At 38.4% G+C, this 15,760-nt stretch overlaps 1 protein-coding gene and 1 pseudogene across 42 annotated transcripts in view; one reads left to right on the top strand and one right to left on the bottom strand.

Moving 5' to 3' along the window:
* Positions 1-640: 640 nt before the first annotated feature.
* USP37 (ubiquitin specific peptidase 37) overlaps positions 641-15,760 on the bottom strand; it is an 80,389-nt gene continuing 65,269 nt past the window's right edge. For 28 of the 42 annotated variants that reach the window (XM_081583989.1, XM_081583972.1, XM_081583965.1 and 25 more), the window contains 6 exons: positions 9,399-9,565; positions 7,352-7,412; positions 3,841-3,956; positions 2,591-2,660; positions 1,775-1,913; positions 641-1,265 (listed from right to left, as the gene is read on the bottom strand). In XM_081583989.1, the coding sequence (XP_081440115.1) occupies positions 1,178-1,265; positions 1,775-1,913; positions 2,591-2,660; positions 3,841-3,956; positions 7,352-7,412; positions 9,399-9,565 (641 nt within the window). In that variant the 3' untranslated portion in view covers positions 641-1,177. Of the gene's footprint in view, positions 1,266-1,774; positions 1,914-2,590; positions 2,661-3,836; positions 3,957-7,351; positions 7,413-9,398; positions 9,566-15,760 lie in introns of all 42 variants that reach the window. The other 14 variants (XM_081583980.1, XM_081583998.1, XM_081583983.1 and 11 more) reach the window with 1 other exon arrangement.
* Positions 5,224-6,608, top strand: LOC145542517 (ornithine aminotransferase, mitochondrial pseudogene; annotated as a pseudogene).

Below are 15,760 nucleotides of genomic sequence, written 5' to 3' on the forward strand. Positions count from 1 at the left end.
CACCTTTGTTATTTATTAGTTTTTGGAATTACCTAAACCTACCACGTTTTAATTCTCACCCTGTTTGAATAGCAAGGCAAATGATTAATGGTTAAGCTTTTCCCACAGCTCATGTGCTTAATTTCACCTTTGCAGCAGGGCTTTCAGCTTTATTGGTCCAGAGTTTCAGCGTGAACACAATACTCCTCCTGACCTCTCTATGTTTGCAAGACAGAGATGCTACTATTCTTCATATTCCTTAGGTATTCTTGTTGGGGAGTCCCAACTGGGACATCACTTTCCTACCTCTTAAAGTTTTTGCTTCAGTCTGTTAGGGTAATGCTCGCTCCATGGAACAATGACACAGAAGAAAAACAAAAGATTCTATCTTCGCCACAATAATATAGATGATACACAATGAACACACTGTGTGAAGGATTCTTTTGAAAGAAAACACAAAGTGTACAGTGAATATCAAATGTGGCAACACAGCACATTCCAAAGCACCAAAAATCCATTTCTTGGGACTGCAAGTAAACAGCAAAAGCATCACAAATCCATGAAAATTTTTTTTTTTTTTATAAAATCTCCTCAAGTCAGATGGCAGAAATGCCCCTCCTTTGCCAGGAGGACAAACTGTCATTAATGTAACATGGAGAGCTGGATTTCCAGTGAATTTTACTAATAAGAAACATACACGAAAGATTACAGACTTGAGTGAAATCACTCAAGGAACGTAAAAGCTAAATGCCAAATGATATGTATATCTTCATACATTTCTCAGGTGAATGGACTCTTTGACAACTTTTCTTCTCCAAACTGCTGTGCTATTAATTTTGAGCAGGCATACTCTGGTGGCCTATTCTAACTCTTTAAGGCTCCATTCATTCCACAAATATGTGTATGTATGTACATATATATATATATTTACAACATGTATTCCTAAGACAAAAGGAAGTGCCACTCTTGTAGGAGAAAAAAAGAGGATTATCAGCTACAGATGTGAGACCAGTTTCCATAAAACAATTAATATGGAGCGTTCCGCATAATTGCAGTTTTCGTCTTTTGGTTTGGCCCTGAGCTGTTTGTTGCTCCCGCATCAAGTAGAGTTCCAAATTCTTCTCAGGCAGAGGAAAGAGAAGTGGGTGGCAGTAAGAGAGAATATGCAGTGCACACTGCCAACCCAGGGGTTTGTTCCTCATGAAACCTGACGAGTGGTCTTCCCCACTTCCAGGTTAAGTGCCTGAGAGTTCTTTTCTGTTTCCAGCAGCTCATCAAATATCTCCCTTAAAATAGAACAAAAAAAATTAAACAGGAAATTCAGTGAGCAAATACAAGGACAGACAGAAAATAGACATTGATAAAGCCTGCATTATCCCATCTGTTGCCTAAATTGTATTAAATAAGCAGCTCATTAATTTTATTATCATCTTAATCCCATGTGCTGATTCTTGAAAATACTTAGGGGGGGGAATGGCAACAGCTAGCTTTGATAGAAAGGCTATGTATTTCCCATCCATGTAACTCAGATCTTCTAGCTGATATAATGAGAGACAATAACAGGACAGCTTCCATCATAATAAGGTCTTAAGCTCTATATCTACATTTTACTGTGAGATGAGTAATTAATGCTGAGTTAAGAGAAAAAACATTTTGGAAATATCAAGATATGAGCCCTAACAAAAATCATAAATTGTCAACCAATTTAACTGATGGGTACATTTTATCCTTAAAGGAAAAAGAAGAGTTCAGGAGATTTTTAGCCAACAACTTTAGACTGGGCAACGCTTCTTACTTGTGCATATAAAAGAAGATGTAGCCACTCCGATCTCGATCGCTCTGCACAGAAGCCTCCTGGATTTTAGATACCTCTAGGTCATTATATGTAAACCATGCCTGCTTCTTAATGTCATACACATCACTAATGTAGTGACCTGAAAGAAATAAACAGCCAACCCCATTTCACCTCACTTCCAACAATATTTCTAAAACCCATTAAAAAATTATAGAAATTTAAGGGGGGAATATTGGAGAAGGAAATGGCAACCCATTCCAGTATTCTTGCCTGGAGAATCCTACGGACAGGGGAGCCTGACGGGCTATAGTCCATGGGGCTGCGAAGAGTCGGACACAACTGAGTGACTAAACAGCAAGGGGTGAATATGCTATGCCAGGACAACTTTTTTGATACATGTATTTTGCTTAGGGAAATCTGGGTCATTTGTGAATAGAAAAATCAGAACAGCTGCACCTATTAACACACACAGTGTGATAAAAGAAAAGATTTCAAAGTTTTTCTTTTTTCTCTAAAGATTCATTTATTGAGCACCTCCTGCAAGTGACACACCTTTGCTCTGGTGCCTCATGGCACCCCAGGATGACCCTGGGCAGGGGTCACTTATGTGGACTGGGGCCCAATTTCATAGCTGGCATTCCTTCCTCCTCAGCAGTCTGCCTCTTGGCCAAGGCTCTGAGAAGGGGCCCCCAGAGTTCAAAGTTTTCCGTGATGCATTCAATGCAAAGCTCACAAAGCTAGGCTCAGAGCAACTCAATAAGGAGTAAATGCTGACTGGTCCATTTATAAAATGCTGAAATCCTAATGTCCATTTACCTGAAGAAGAAGTGCTACCAATGTGACTGACAACACTGATGAGCCGATAGGAATGAGGAAGATTTCCTGTCTGGAAAACAGAAGTGGGCATGACTTTTAACTCTTAATTTGTATAAAAGCAAAACACTAAATTTATTATCAGAGCTGACATGGGGAAGTTTCAATGTGTGGGGGGTTAAACTCAATAAAAAACTCAGTGGTTGGTACTGTTCATGTCCTTTGACCCAAGAAAACTACGCCCAGTAATAATTAAAGGTTACAGGTATTTCAACTCAGTTCAATATTATTCAGTTAAAGAAAAAAAAAATGGTTCAGCAAAATGTTAATTTGTTTTTAAAACCTACATGAGCACACACAATATAACTACAGATCTATATGAATAGATATGTTAATGGTTAAGTACTAAAAAACAATGAAAATAATGAAAAGAGTTACTATATTGCTGTAGGGATTATGGATGAACTTTTACATTTTAAATATTTTAAGGAAAAGAAAACTGAAAAGTGATATTCATGCACTTCAGGCATTAATATACAACATAATTTTGGGAAGAAATATAACTATAGGTAAGCCAGAAGCAATTAAAATGTTCAAATACTTTGATGCAGTAATTTATTTCTGAGGATTTCCTTAAAGAAGAAAATCCTAAATATAGAAAACACTATAATCATACACAGTTCCTTGATATTATAATGAAAAAAGAAAATTTAAATGCTCAATGTTAGCTAAAAATTAAATAAAATAAACAGCAGTTAGAACAGTGGGATCTGGGTAATTAAAATTATTAAAAACAATGGAAAATGGGAAAAAAGCAATTATTTACAGGAAAAAAGGGTTAAAAAAAGATTCCAAGTGCTCTAGTTAATGTTATTAATTCAACAGTTTTCACTGAGTAACAATCAACTAGTTTTAGTATTTAACCTTAAAGATAAAATAGTTTTGGTAAAACTGAAGGTGATTTAACATATATGTAACTTTGAGAGCTATTACCAAGTTATTACCTAACATGTACATAAGGCTGTCAAGGATGTATTTCTGTTTTTGTTTTTTTTTTATCTTTCATTTTGTTTTGAATATTCTGTGTAAGTAATGAGAAGCCTAAGAGAAAGTGAGGACCATCTGATGGCTGCCAAAGGGGCAGAAGTGAACCTGCAATAGACAATGACCGTGTCCTCTGAAGATAAGGAGCAGGAGGAGGAGTACTGACAACGCGACCAGTTGTTTTACAAAAGGAATATAATGTCACCCACCTCAGCATTTCTTTTCAGTTCCTCAGCTTCAGCTTCTGTGTACTCCATATCTAAAACATCTTCATTTCCAGAGTCCTCATCAGAGCCCAGTGAATCCAGAAAAGAGTTGTTAAACTCTGAAGAACACAAAGACAAAGTCTTGTAAAAGCTCTCAGAATAGACACAAAGAGATACAGTTGGGAAGATGAAAAACAGCTGGAAGTACACATTTTATCATCCTAAGAAATAAAAGACATTTTATTACTAGGGTTCCAACTCACCCAGCCTACACTAGGGAATAACAATTCAGGCATCAGTTATCTGTAAAAGATATGTTCCCCTTTGTTGTAAACATATATATATATCAAAGGGGATAATACTCTTTTAAGAAAGGAATGAAACTGAAAAAGAGAATATAATTTGTTAGACATATATAAATTATTCGTCTAGAATATAATTTGTTCTAACATAGCTGGGGCTACTCTTTGTTGTGGTGCATGGGCTTCTCATTGCAGTGGCTTCTCTTGCTCACGGCTCTCAGACTATAGTGTGGGCTGAGTAGGTACGGCGCACAGGCTTAGTTGTTCCACAGCAAGTGGGATCTCCCTGGACCAGGGATTGAACCTGTGTCCCCTGTATTGGCAGGCGGATTCTTAACCACTGGACCACCTGGAAGTCTTTAGTCCCCTACTCTTAATCATGAGTTGACAGCCAAGGATTACTAGATACTGAGGATTACTAGATAACTGAGGAAAGGCTCTAACACGGAATATAAAGACCAAAATAAACACACAGGACAGAGCAAAATGGAGAAAAGAGAATCTCCTCAGGGAGATGAAAACGTCAAATACACACAAAAAATGAACTATGTTTAATATCCTCAGAGTTGAGATGGTATTGCTTTCATAAACTACCCCACCCCAAAATCTTATAAAAAGTAGCGATCACAAACCAGTTCTTGAAAATTAGAAATATAATAGACATAAAATACTAAAGAAAGTTTGAAGTTGGTGATAATGTTGGAGAAACTTTCCAGACAGTAGAGAAAAATAACAAAAAGATGGAAAACTAAAGAGATGAGAAAATTAAGAGGATCAGACTAGGATGTCTGAATAACAGGAGTTTCAAGAAGAGAAAAGAGAGTTAAAGGGAGGAAATCAGTGAAAATTTCTTAGAATCGAAGGATACAAGTTTCTAGATTAAAATAATCCAATAAGAGCCTAACAAAAATGGATGAAACAGACTCACATCAAGGCACATCAATGTGAAACTTCATCAAAATAGAAACAAAGAGAAGATCCTATAAGCTTTCAGAAAGAAAAAAGGTATCACATCAGGATAAAGAACAGCTTTTGACTTCTCATAGAGCAACTCAGCAAAGAAGACTTGTCACTGTCCAGCATCATGGAGGTGGGTGGAAACAACGCTTTAACAATGACTGTAAACCTGGATTTCTATATCCAGGCAAACTTGCAAGGTCTCCAAAAAGCCCAAGTCACAGCCTCCCATTTTTAAAAAAATGTTTATTGTAGTACAGCTGCTTTACAATGTTGTGTTAGTTTCTACTGTACAGCAACATGAATCAGCTACATGTATACATATTTCCCCCCTTTTTTGGATCTCCTTCCCGTTTAGGTCACCACAGAGCATTACATAGAGACAGTTACAAATAACTCAAGCTAGGCTCATCTAGGCATTTTGTCCTCATATGTAAAAGGTGGTACAATGGTGGTGATGAATGGCTGTCTGAAGTACTATTGCTCCAGTCTGGACTGGTTGCCCTCTACCTTCATGCACAGACATCCTGAGATCTCCCTAACCATTCTCTAGGGGATTCCCTGATTCTCTCTTTAGTTTGAATCTCTCATTTCTTGTATCTCACTGTTCTCATCCTTTGTGTATTTATGCTTTGATGAGCCTGGAAGGATAGCTAGCAAACTTTCTCGTAGATGAGGATACACTGTGAAGGGTATCCCGAAAATATAAAGCAAAGATTGCTTTTGCAGCTAGAAACTTTATAAAGGTAGAATATTGTCTGCTATCTCCAGTTCCACACACCCAATCAGTTACCTTGGGTTTGGACCATTTCTGCCAGGTTTTGAAATCATTCCATATAATGATCTGTCTGCTCTTGAGTGTGCACTTTAGGATTCAAACACTATGGTGTTCATGGTGGATCCAATTCAGGGTGAAGCAGGCATTGTTTTTCTGGATCCAGGCTACCTTGTGGGTGTGAAAGAGCTCTGTACCCAGCACCAGGTTTTGTTTATTGCTGATAAGATACAGATAGGATTGGCCAGAACTGGTATATGGTTAGCTATTGATCATGAAAATGTCAGACCTCATATATTCCTTGCAGGAAAGGTGTTTATACCCTGTATCAGCAGTGTTGTGTAATGATGAAATAACACTGACCATTAAACCAGGGGAACATGATTCAGTGTATGGTGGCAATTTACTAGGCTGCTGAGCGTCCAACACAGTGCCTGAGGTTTTGGAAGAAGAAAACTGCTGAAAATGCAGACAAAATGGGTATCACCTTGACAAATGAACTCATGGAAGCTACCTTCTGATACTGTAACTGCTTAAGAGGAAAAGGAGCATTAAGTGCTATTGTTATTGGAGATACCAAAGATTGTGATACTCGGAAGATGTGTCTGTGACTTTGAGATAATGGACTTCTGGCCAAGCCAACACACGGTATCACCAGGTTTGCACCTCTGCTTATGATCAAGAAGGAGATTCTGGAGGCCGTGGAACTCATTAACAAGAACATCTTGTCTTTCTGAGGGTGGTGACAGTTTTCAGTGGCGCCTAGGAGCCAGCTGAAGACAGGAGGATCTTTGACATCCTGTAAAAAGCTCTGTTTCTGTGCTTAATGCAGGCATACTCCACTCCCCCATGTCAAGAGCTTTTAAAAAAAAATATGTGTTTTCAGTTCATACATAACAGAATGACATTTACAAACGTGCAGTTTGCTGTGTAACATAACTTAGACAATGTCTTGGCATCTTATATTCGATTAAGCATTTTTGTGCACAAGTGTGCTTTCTAAGGCAGGATGCATCTCTCTATATAGAAAGCCTTTTTAAATCAAGCCCTTCAGCATAATTATTATATGTTTTAATAATCTCCTTGGTGGTATAAATGTATTTGAAAAAGTTATATGAGGGTATTGCATAGAAGACTTGCTTATTAACCTTTAAAGTTGAATCATAATCACTCAATTTTAGGAAGGATTAATGGTTAAGCTTATATAAAATACTAGATTTAAGTAAACTCCACTTTGGCCAGCACCATGATGTCATTATTTTGAATTAAGAATTAAAGTCTAACATTCCCATATTATGTTTGAGTGTTTGGTTTCCTCTGGGAGGGAGGGAAGGGAAGGGATATACAAGTAACTTCTAAGGTTCTATTTCTTTAACTGGGAGGTGTTCAAATTTGTTATTGTTATTAAAAGTGACAAAAACATTTTATATACTACTCTGTGTGTGATACAAAAAAAATATAATTAAAGTAACCTCCATACCTTGAAGACTTAACTCCGTAGCTCTTTTGAGGTCATCATCTTCTTTCTGTTCCCAAGCCTCCTAAAGGAACAAGGACAAAACCAAGGTATTTAAAGAAGTATTGATTAAACTTACTTAATAAGGATAAAACCAGCTGCTCTGAACGTTATTTGCTAATAACGCTTTCTATAAACTTATGAATGTTTAGAATATGACCTCTTGAGAGATGTGGAGAAGTTCTTTACTTTTTCTAAAACTGTCTTCCTACTATGGCCAGTTTTAAGCTACCAATGTAACTCTGACTGCAGATTTGGGAAGAGCTATATGTACAGTGGGCTCTCCTAAGCTGACAGGGAGCTGGCTCTACCACATCACTGAGCCTACATCTATGACAACAAGATAAAACAAAATTTCCACAAAATACTATTCACAGATTCCTATGCTTTTCTAATATATCCGAGGTTTTCTTTAAAGAAAAAAAAAGTACCTCTGAAAATGTCTCAACTAGATGACTAATTATAAAAAGGAATAGGAAAATGTTGACTACAAATTTTCCCTTTCATCTTGAGAGAAAAGATAATTTACAAAGGATGCACGAGTAATGAAAAAAATATAAAACTTTTTATACTTTTCTCAATTCTAGACTTGTTTTTAAAGTTGAATTATATAAGAAGCTTAAAATGAGCTATTCTGCATTATAGTCCTGGGAGCAATAACACTGTGTTCAAGAAAGTCAGAGAGGTGTTCTCTAAGAGGAAATATGATTACTTAAATTTATCCAAGTATATAAAGTCTACATTGAGACAAGATGGTAAAGGGCTCTCTTTTAGTAATTAATAGAATGATGCAGGGCTTCCCTGGTGGCTCGCTCAGCAGTAAAGAATCTGCCTGCCAACACAGGAGACATAGGTTCAACCCCTGGGTTGGGAAGATCCCCTGGAGAAGGAAATGGCAACTCATTCCAGTGTTTTAGCCTGGGAAGTCCCATGGACACAGGAGTCTGGGGAGCTATAGTCCAGGGGTTGCAGAAAGTTGTGTCAACAATTTAGCGACTAAACAAGAAACCGTTATCTCATAATCCTCACATCTGAGAAAAATAAGACAATTTTAACCAGGTTAGCTGACAAGAAAAATATGTCTTTGTTTGTGAAAAGGAAGGTTGCTGGAATTTTTTTTTTTCATTCTTTTCTCTGAATTTTTTCTTTTTCTGCAAAGGGCAACCCACTCCAGTATTCTTGCCTGGGGAATCCTATGGACAGAGGAGCCTGGTGGGCTACTGTCCACAGGGTTGCAGCGTTGGACACACCTGAGCACGCACGCATGCTCTATGAGGAGCTATTGCTAAGAAATAAAATTTCTTTTCCACTGAAAGTAAATTTTCTGAAACAAATGATTACTATAAATAATTTGTAAAACAGTTTGACACATATATTTTTTTGATGACAAGGCAACTAGGGAGGTACTTTATATAAATAAAAGGATACAGAACAGCTGGTTCTGAAACAGTTTTAAAGCAGCAGTTCTCAACACTGCCTGCACATTAGAATCATTGGTGGAAGTTTAGAAAAAAAAAGAAGAAGAAAGAAATCTAGTCGCCCAGACCACATCTGAGATCAATTATATCAGAATTTCTGAGGGGCAGAACAACCCACGCATCAGTATTCTTTTTTAAGTTCCCAGATAAAATGCAGTTAAAATTAAGACCCAGTATTCTTTGCCTTAAAACATTAATGATAAAATCATGATCACATATTGGCTGTTTTAACTGCTTACAAAATAAAGCTGGACTAGGGATGATCTCCAATCTTGCTTTAGCATGCAACAAATCATGGTAACAGGAGGTAACCAACAAAACATTTTGTTGCACTTGGATTAAAAAAAAAAATCAGTATTTGTTTCAAACCTAAAGAAAAGGCCCAAAGCAAGTTTAGTTTGTTTAGGTGGCTCAACGACTTACTGTATGTAAATAACCTGGAACAATGCCTGACACAAAGTGCTTAACAAATGTTTTTTACTATTATTATTGCTCTATCTCTTGGAAAAGACAGATATGGAGATATCTCTTACTTGCTCCTGGAGGCTCTGAGCCAATGCCTGCTGAAGCTCCTGTTCCTCCCTCTCACGCTCCATATCATACTGCTGGAGCCAATCAACCTCTCCTTGAGATCCTTCTGGAGTTTTGTTCTCTTTATTTTCATCACAGTCTTTAGTTATCTCAGTAAAACTGGCAGGATCTGAGGAAGCAGAACAGAACATCACTGGGAAATCCTCTTATAAACTGAAATCTCTGCACCAGAGTGTCATGTACTATTCAAAGAGTAATGTATCCTAACCCCAGACATAACCTGCTTGGGACATACAATCTCCCCTTGCTACATCTAGATCAGGGCTTCCCTATCTCAGCACTATTGGCACTTTGGGTGGGATTTTTGTTTGGATGGCGGAGAGGGCTGCCCTGTATACTGTATAATATTTAGCAATATCCTTGACCTCTACCTACTAGGTGCTAGTAGCAACCCCACCCTCTCCAGTTGTGACAACCGAAAGTAACACTGTTAATGTCCCCTGGGGAACAAAACTGCCCTCAGTTGAGAACCACTGACCTACAGTAATGGTTCTGAAACTTAACCAATCATTAGAAGCACCATGGTTAAGGATGGAGACAAAAAAATAGCCATATTCATAGGTTATGTCACATGACCAATTACTAGGAATAAAGTATTGTTTAGGGTAAATAAAGTAAGAATTAGGATAGAATGATTAAGCTAATTATTGAGATTTTCCCTTACTACATTGTATATCATGAGTGTTTTTACATTAACAATCAGCCTTGTGCATATTCTAAATAAAAGAGCTACATAAAATATGTAATACATATTTCATGTACCATACAAGCATATGACAACGTATTATGTTTAAAACATTCATGCAGGGAGATAAGCAAAAGATTAATCCTTCATTTCTTTCTGTTCATTCTCAATTTCCAGATTAGAGCTTCCTAGTGCTAATGCCACTGCTTCATACGTCGAAACAACGAAGCATGATGTTCTGACCATTCAGTCAGTGCTTGTTCTGAGTTCTAGTAGCAGATCTCCTTACACTTACATGGATTGGAGGATAGCCAGTAGAGCGCCCATTCATCACCATTGGACAATTAGCATCTATTATATACTTTCTCCTTATTCTAGTGTTAGCCAGAATAAACAGTATAGGTATAATTTTATTCTGGTTACCTGAAATTTCATTGTAATTTTTAATACAGGTAAGAGTGGGGAGAAAAGCAAGGAACCTCCTTCCCTCTTTCCCTTCTCAAACATTTTACCAAAGCAAAACCTTTCACCTTAACAAGTTAAGGAAGTTCTCATAAAAAAGTTTAGCCAGTCAGTAAGAATTTTGACTTTACAGACTTATTTCATACGGATTGTTTTAAAATTAGTGTGTGCTCTTTACCTGCCCCAATACTGCATTGGAACCATTGAAATGGTAGATAGTTTTCCATAATAGAGACAACTCTGATGCTTGGTTTTAGACTGTATCAGCAACTAGTCATTTTTTAATTGAACTGACTTACTGACTGAATTGGAGAAGGAAATGGCAACCCACTCCAGTATTCTTGCCTGGAGAATCCTGTGGGCAGAGGAGCCTCGTGGGTTGCCGTCTATGGGGTTGCACAGAGTCGAACACAACTGAAGTAACTTAGCAGCAGCAGCAACTGACTGAATATTTACCGTTAAAACTAATTCTGAATATTCATTAAAAGAAATTCAGGATATATTAAGTGCAAAAGCAGTATGATTCCAATTAAAAAATTTTTTTTAACTCCTCCATTTTTGGAGAAACAATCATTTCCAAAGCCTGGAAGGGGTGGCTCTGAAGTATATAAGATCCTGCCTGTCCCTTTGGCCTTAGCTTACTGGTCCAGGAATGAATATCTGAGAGAGTTAACCAATTAGACCACTTCCGGAAATTTGGAACTGAGACATTCAAAGTTAGTTCATGTTAAGCACTTCAAGTGGAAAAAAGATTTGGGAGTTGAGGCTGCTATTTTAGGAAATAAGATGAACATTATTACTTTTATTCAAAACACACTCATAAAAAAAGGTGACAGAGGCACAATTCTTAACCAATAATTTTCAGCACTCAATGTACCAATATATCTCACACAATCCCAGAATTACACTGGCAATTAACGCATGTGATAGCAAACAGGTGTGAGAAACTTTGAGATGCTAAAAAGCTCAATATACGTCTGTCTTCAGAACAAGATTATCAGATGGACACAAAAAACACTTCAGATCTAGGAACAAATAAGACTATGAAATAAAAAACACACTTTAAAGGAACTGGCACAATGGATCAGAGGGGATCCATGTGATAAAAACTCAACATTCTTATACTAAGTAGATCATCTGCTGCTTCTCCCATCCCAAATGAAAGCTGCTTCTTCTTTTCTACATTCTGTCTTTCAGTCAAGGGTTAAGTGTCCACCCAGTGTTTTTGGAGACAAAAATCTGGGAGTCACTCTGACTTCTCAGTTATCTGCTCATATTAGATAAATTCTTATTTCCCATCTATCTCTCGAATCCATCAACTGTTTTTTTTTTTTTTCCAATGCCAAATGTTGGCTCAGGGTACATTAACTTTTGGTTTGGGCTACTGTAATAACTTTCTAACAGTTCTCATAGGATACTTTGGTTCTTCTTTAAATTATGCACTACACTGCAGCGAATTATCTTTTTCAAATACAAATCTTTATCAAATACCTTTTGTTTAAAATTATTCAATAACTTCCTGATGCTTTTGAAATAAAAGTCCAAACTTCTAAACATGATTTTAGGCCATGTAAAAACTGGAGACTGTGTAACTCTCTAGTCTCATCTTTTGCTTTTCCCTCCTCAACACTATGTTCTAGCCACGCAGATCATTCTGAACTTTTAAGGTTCACTAACTTACCATGGCCTTTCTCACGTCTGGACCTTTGCACACACATTCTTCCCCCCGTCTTTGGTTAACAGTGAAATCTTACTTAACCAGCCTTTCTTTCCCTCTTCAGTTGATTCAAGAGATGAACAATGTGATGAGCTCCAAATATTTACTGAGAATCAAGCTATGTGCCAGGTACTGCTAAAGAAGCTGGGGATATAGTGATAATTAAGGCAAGAAGACCCTTGCCCTGAAGGAGCTTAAGTGCAAAGCCTTGGAGATGAAAATGAGCTTAGCATGAGGGACACACAGAGAGAATATTAGTATGGCTAAAACAGCAGAGTGAAAGAGGGGCAAGGTGAAGACAGGTCATAGTGAGAAGCTTGGATTAAAATAGGAAATCACAAGTTCTAGGCAGAAGGGTAATGTATGATTTATGCTTCAGAAAGATTACGCTGGCAGCTTTGTTCATGAAAGAAGGTCTGCAGTGGGTTAAGAGTGAAGGAAGAGACATTAGGAATCAACTGTAGTGGCCCAACTGAGAGTTGGAAGACTAGAGTTATAGTTATGAAGATGTTGATAAGTGATTGGATTCAGGATATATTTTGGAGGTAGAGTAGACTAGACCTATTGACAGACTGAATACGAGGTGTAAACAAACAAACAAACAAAAAAATCAAGGGAGATACATTTTTGGCTTGAACCAAAAAACGGTGGATGGTGATACCACTTGCTGATATGGTGCAAGGTTACTGGGGTGGGGAGGGGGCTAAAAATCAGTCAGCCAAATGGACATTTCAAGTAGGCATTCAAATATGTAAGTTTAAAGCTTAGGGGAGAGATCCAGGCAAGGATATGAATTTGATATTCCATCAGTATGTGAGGTTATGGGAACATATGAGATCACTTAGAGAGAGAGTTTTAGAAAAAAAGACAGCTAGGGATAGTGTTCTGGGAATATTCCAACAGTTTTCAGTTCTGATGAGGAAAGCAAAATCAAAACCAAAAAACCCTAGGATGTGGCTGATTTAGTAGGAAGAAAAAACCAGGCAAGAGTAGTTTATAGAAAAAAGTTTATAAAACTTTAAATGTTAAGGAGGGAGTGGTGGATTTTATGAAATATTGCTACTGTAAACTTGATAAAGACCATTTTAGTGGAGTGGTGGGGATAAAAGCCCACTTTGAGAGTGTACACACAAGAATGGGAGATGGTAAGAAAAAAGAGAATGAGTAAAACGACTCTTTCAAAGGACTTTTCTGGGAGGGGTGCAAACAAAAGGGGCAAAAGCTGCTTGGGTGAAGGTACGGAGTAAAAAGCTGGTTGAGCTGGGAAATGGGATTTCATTAGGCAACAGAGGAACAAACAGAGAAAAGAGAGAGGCGTATCAAAATATGGCAAATAGGCTGGGGAGGGAGGTGATAACAAGAGGGAGGTGATGAGGAGCCAAAAAGTAGAAGACAACAGACTGGAAGTCTTAATGAGATCAAGTAATTGTTGAAATAAGTTTTTGTTGTTCAGTCACTCAGTCATGTCCTTTGTGACACGACTTGGACCTCTTTGTGACCTCATGAACTGCAGCATGCCAGGCTTCCCTGTCCTTCACCATCTCCCCGAGTCTGCTCAAACTCATGTCCATTGAGTCGGTGATGCCATCCAACCATCTCATCCTCTGTTGTCCCCTTCTCCTCCTGCCTTCAATTTCTCCCAGCATCAGGGTCTTTTCAAATGAGTCAGCTCTTTGCATCAGGTGGCCAAAGTATTGGAGTTTCAGCTTCTGCGTCAGTCCTTTCAATGAATATTCAGGACTGATTTCCTTTAGGATGGACTGGTTGGATCTCCTTGCAGTCCAAGGGACTTTCAAGAGTCTTCTCCAACATTACAGTTCAAAAGCATCAATTCTTTGGTGTTCAGCCTTCTTTATGGTCCAGCTCTCACATCCACACATGACTAGTGGAAAAACCATACCTTTGACTATATGGACCTTTTTGGCAAAGTAATATCTTTGCCTTTTAACATGCTGTCTAGGTTTGTCATAGCTTTTCTTCCAAGAAGCAAGCATTTTTTAAATCTCATGGCTGCAGTCACCATCTGCAGTGATTTTGGAGCCCCCCAAAATAAAGTCTCTCACTGTTTCCACTGTTTCCCCATCTATTTGCCATGAAGTGATGGGACTGGATGCCATGATCTTACTTTTCTGAATGTTGAATTTTAAGCCAACTTTTTCACTCTCCTCTTTCAAGGGTCTTTAGCTCCTCTTTGCTTTCTGCCATAAGGGTGTTATCACCTGCATATCTGAGGTTACTGGTAATTCTCCTGGCAATCTTGATTCTAGCTTGTGCTTCATCCAGTCTGGCATTTCGCATGATGTACTCTGCCATCAGTTCAGTTCAGTTCAGTTGCTCAGTCGTGTCCGCCTCTCTGCGACCCCATGAATTGCAGTACGCCAGGCCTCCCTCCCTGTCTATCACCAACTCCCGGAGTCTACCCAAACCCATGTCCACTGAGTCGCTGATGCCATCCAACCATCTCATCCTCTGTCATCCTCTTCTCCTCCTGCCCCCAATCCTACCCGGCATTAGGGTCTTTTCTAATCAGTCAACTCTTCGCATGAGGTGGCCAAAGTATTGGGAGTTTCAGCTTCAACATCAGTCCTTCCCATGAATACCCAGGATTGATCTCCTTTAGGATGGATTGATTGGATCTCCTTGCAGTCCAAGGGACTCCCAAGAGTCTTCTCCAACACCACAGTTCAAAAGCATCAATTCTTCGGCGCTCAGCTTTCTTCACCATCCAACTCACACATCCATACATGACCACTGGAAAAACCATAGCCTTGACTAGACGGACCTTTGTTGGCAAAGTAACGTCTCTGCTTTTCAATATGCTATCTAGGTTGGCCATAACCTTCCTTCCAAGGAGTAAGCATCTTTTAATTTCATGGCTGCAATCACCATCAGCAGTTATTCTGGAGCCCCCAAAAATAAAGTCTGACACTGTTTCCACTGTTTCCCCATCTATTTCCCACGAAGTGATGGGACCAGATGCCATGATCTTAGTTTTCTGAACGCTGAGCTTCAAGCCAACTTTTTCACTCTCCTCTTTCACTTTCATCAAGAGGCTCTTTAGTTCTTCACTTTCTGCCATAAGGGTGGTGTCATTTGCATATCTGAGGTTCATAGAAGTTAAATAAGCAGGGTGACAATATACAATACAGCCTTGATGTACTCTTCCCAATTTGGAACCAGTCCATTGTTCCATGTCTGGTTCTAACTGTTGCTTCTTGACCTGTATACAGGTTCCACAGGAGGCAGGTAAGGTGGTCTGGTATTCTCATGTCTTTAAGAATTTTCCAGTTGGTTGTGATCCACAGTCAAAGGCTTTAGTGTAGTCAATGAAGCAGATGTTTTTCTGGAATTCTCTTGCTTTTTCTATGATTCAATTTGATCTCTGGTTCCTCTGCCTTCTCTAAATCCAGTTTGAACATCTAGAAGTTCTCAGTTCACGT

The sequence above is a fragment of the Giraffa tippelskirchi genome, chromosome 3 (genome assembly GCF_054371585.1).
Source record: "Giraffa tippelskirchi isolate mGirTip1 chromosome 3, T2T-mGirTip1v1.2.pri, whole genome shotgun sequence".
Lineage (NCBI taxonomy): Eukaryota > Metazoa > Chordata > Mammalia > Artiodactyla > Giraffidae > Giraffa > Giraffa tippelskirchi.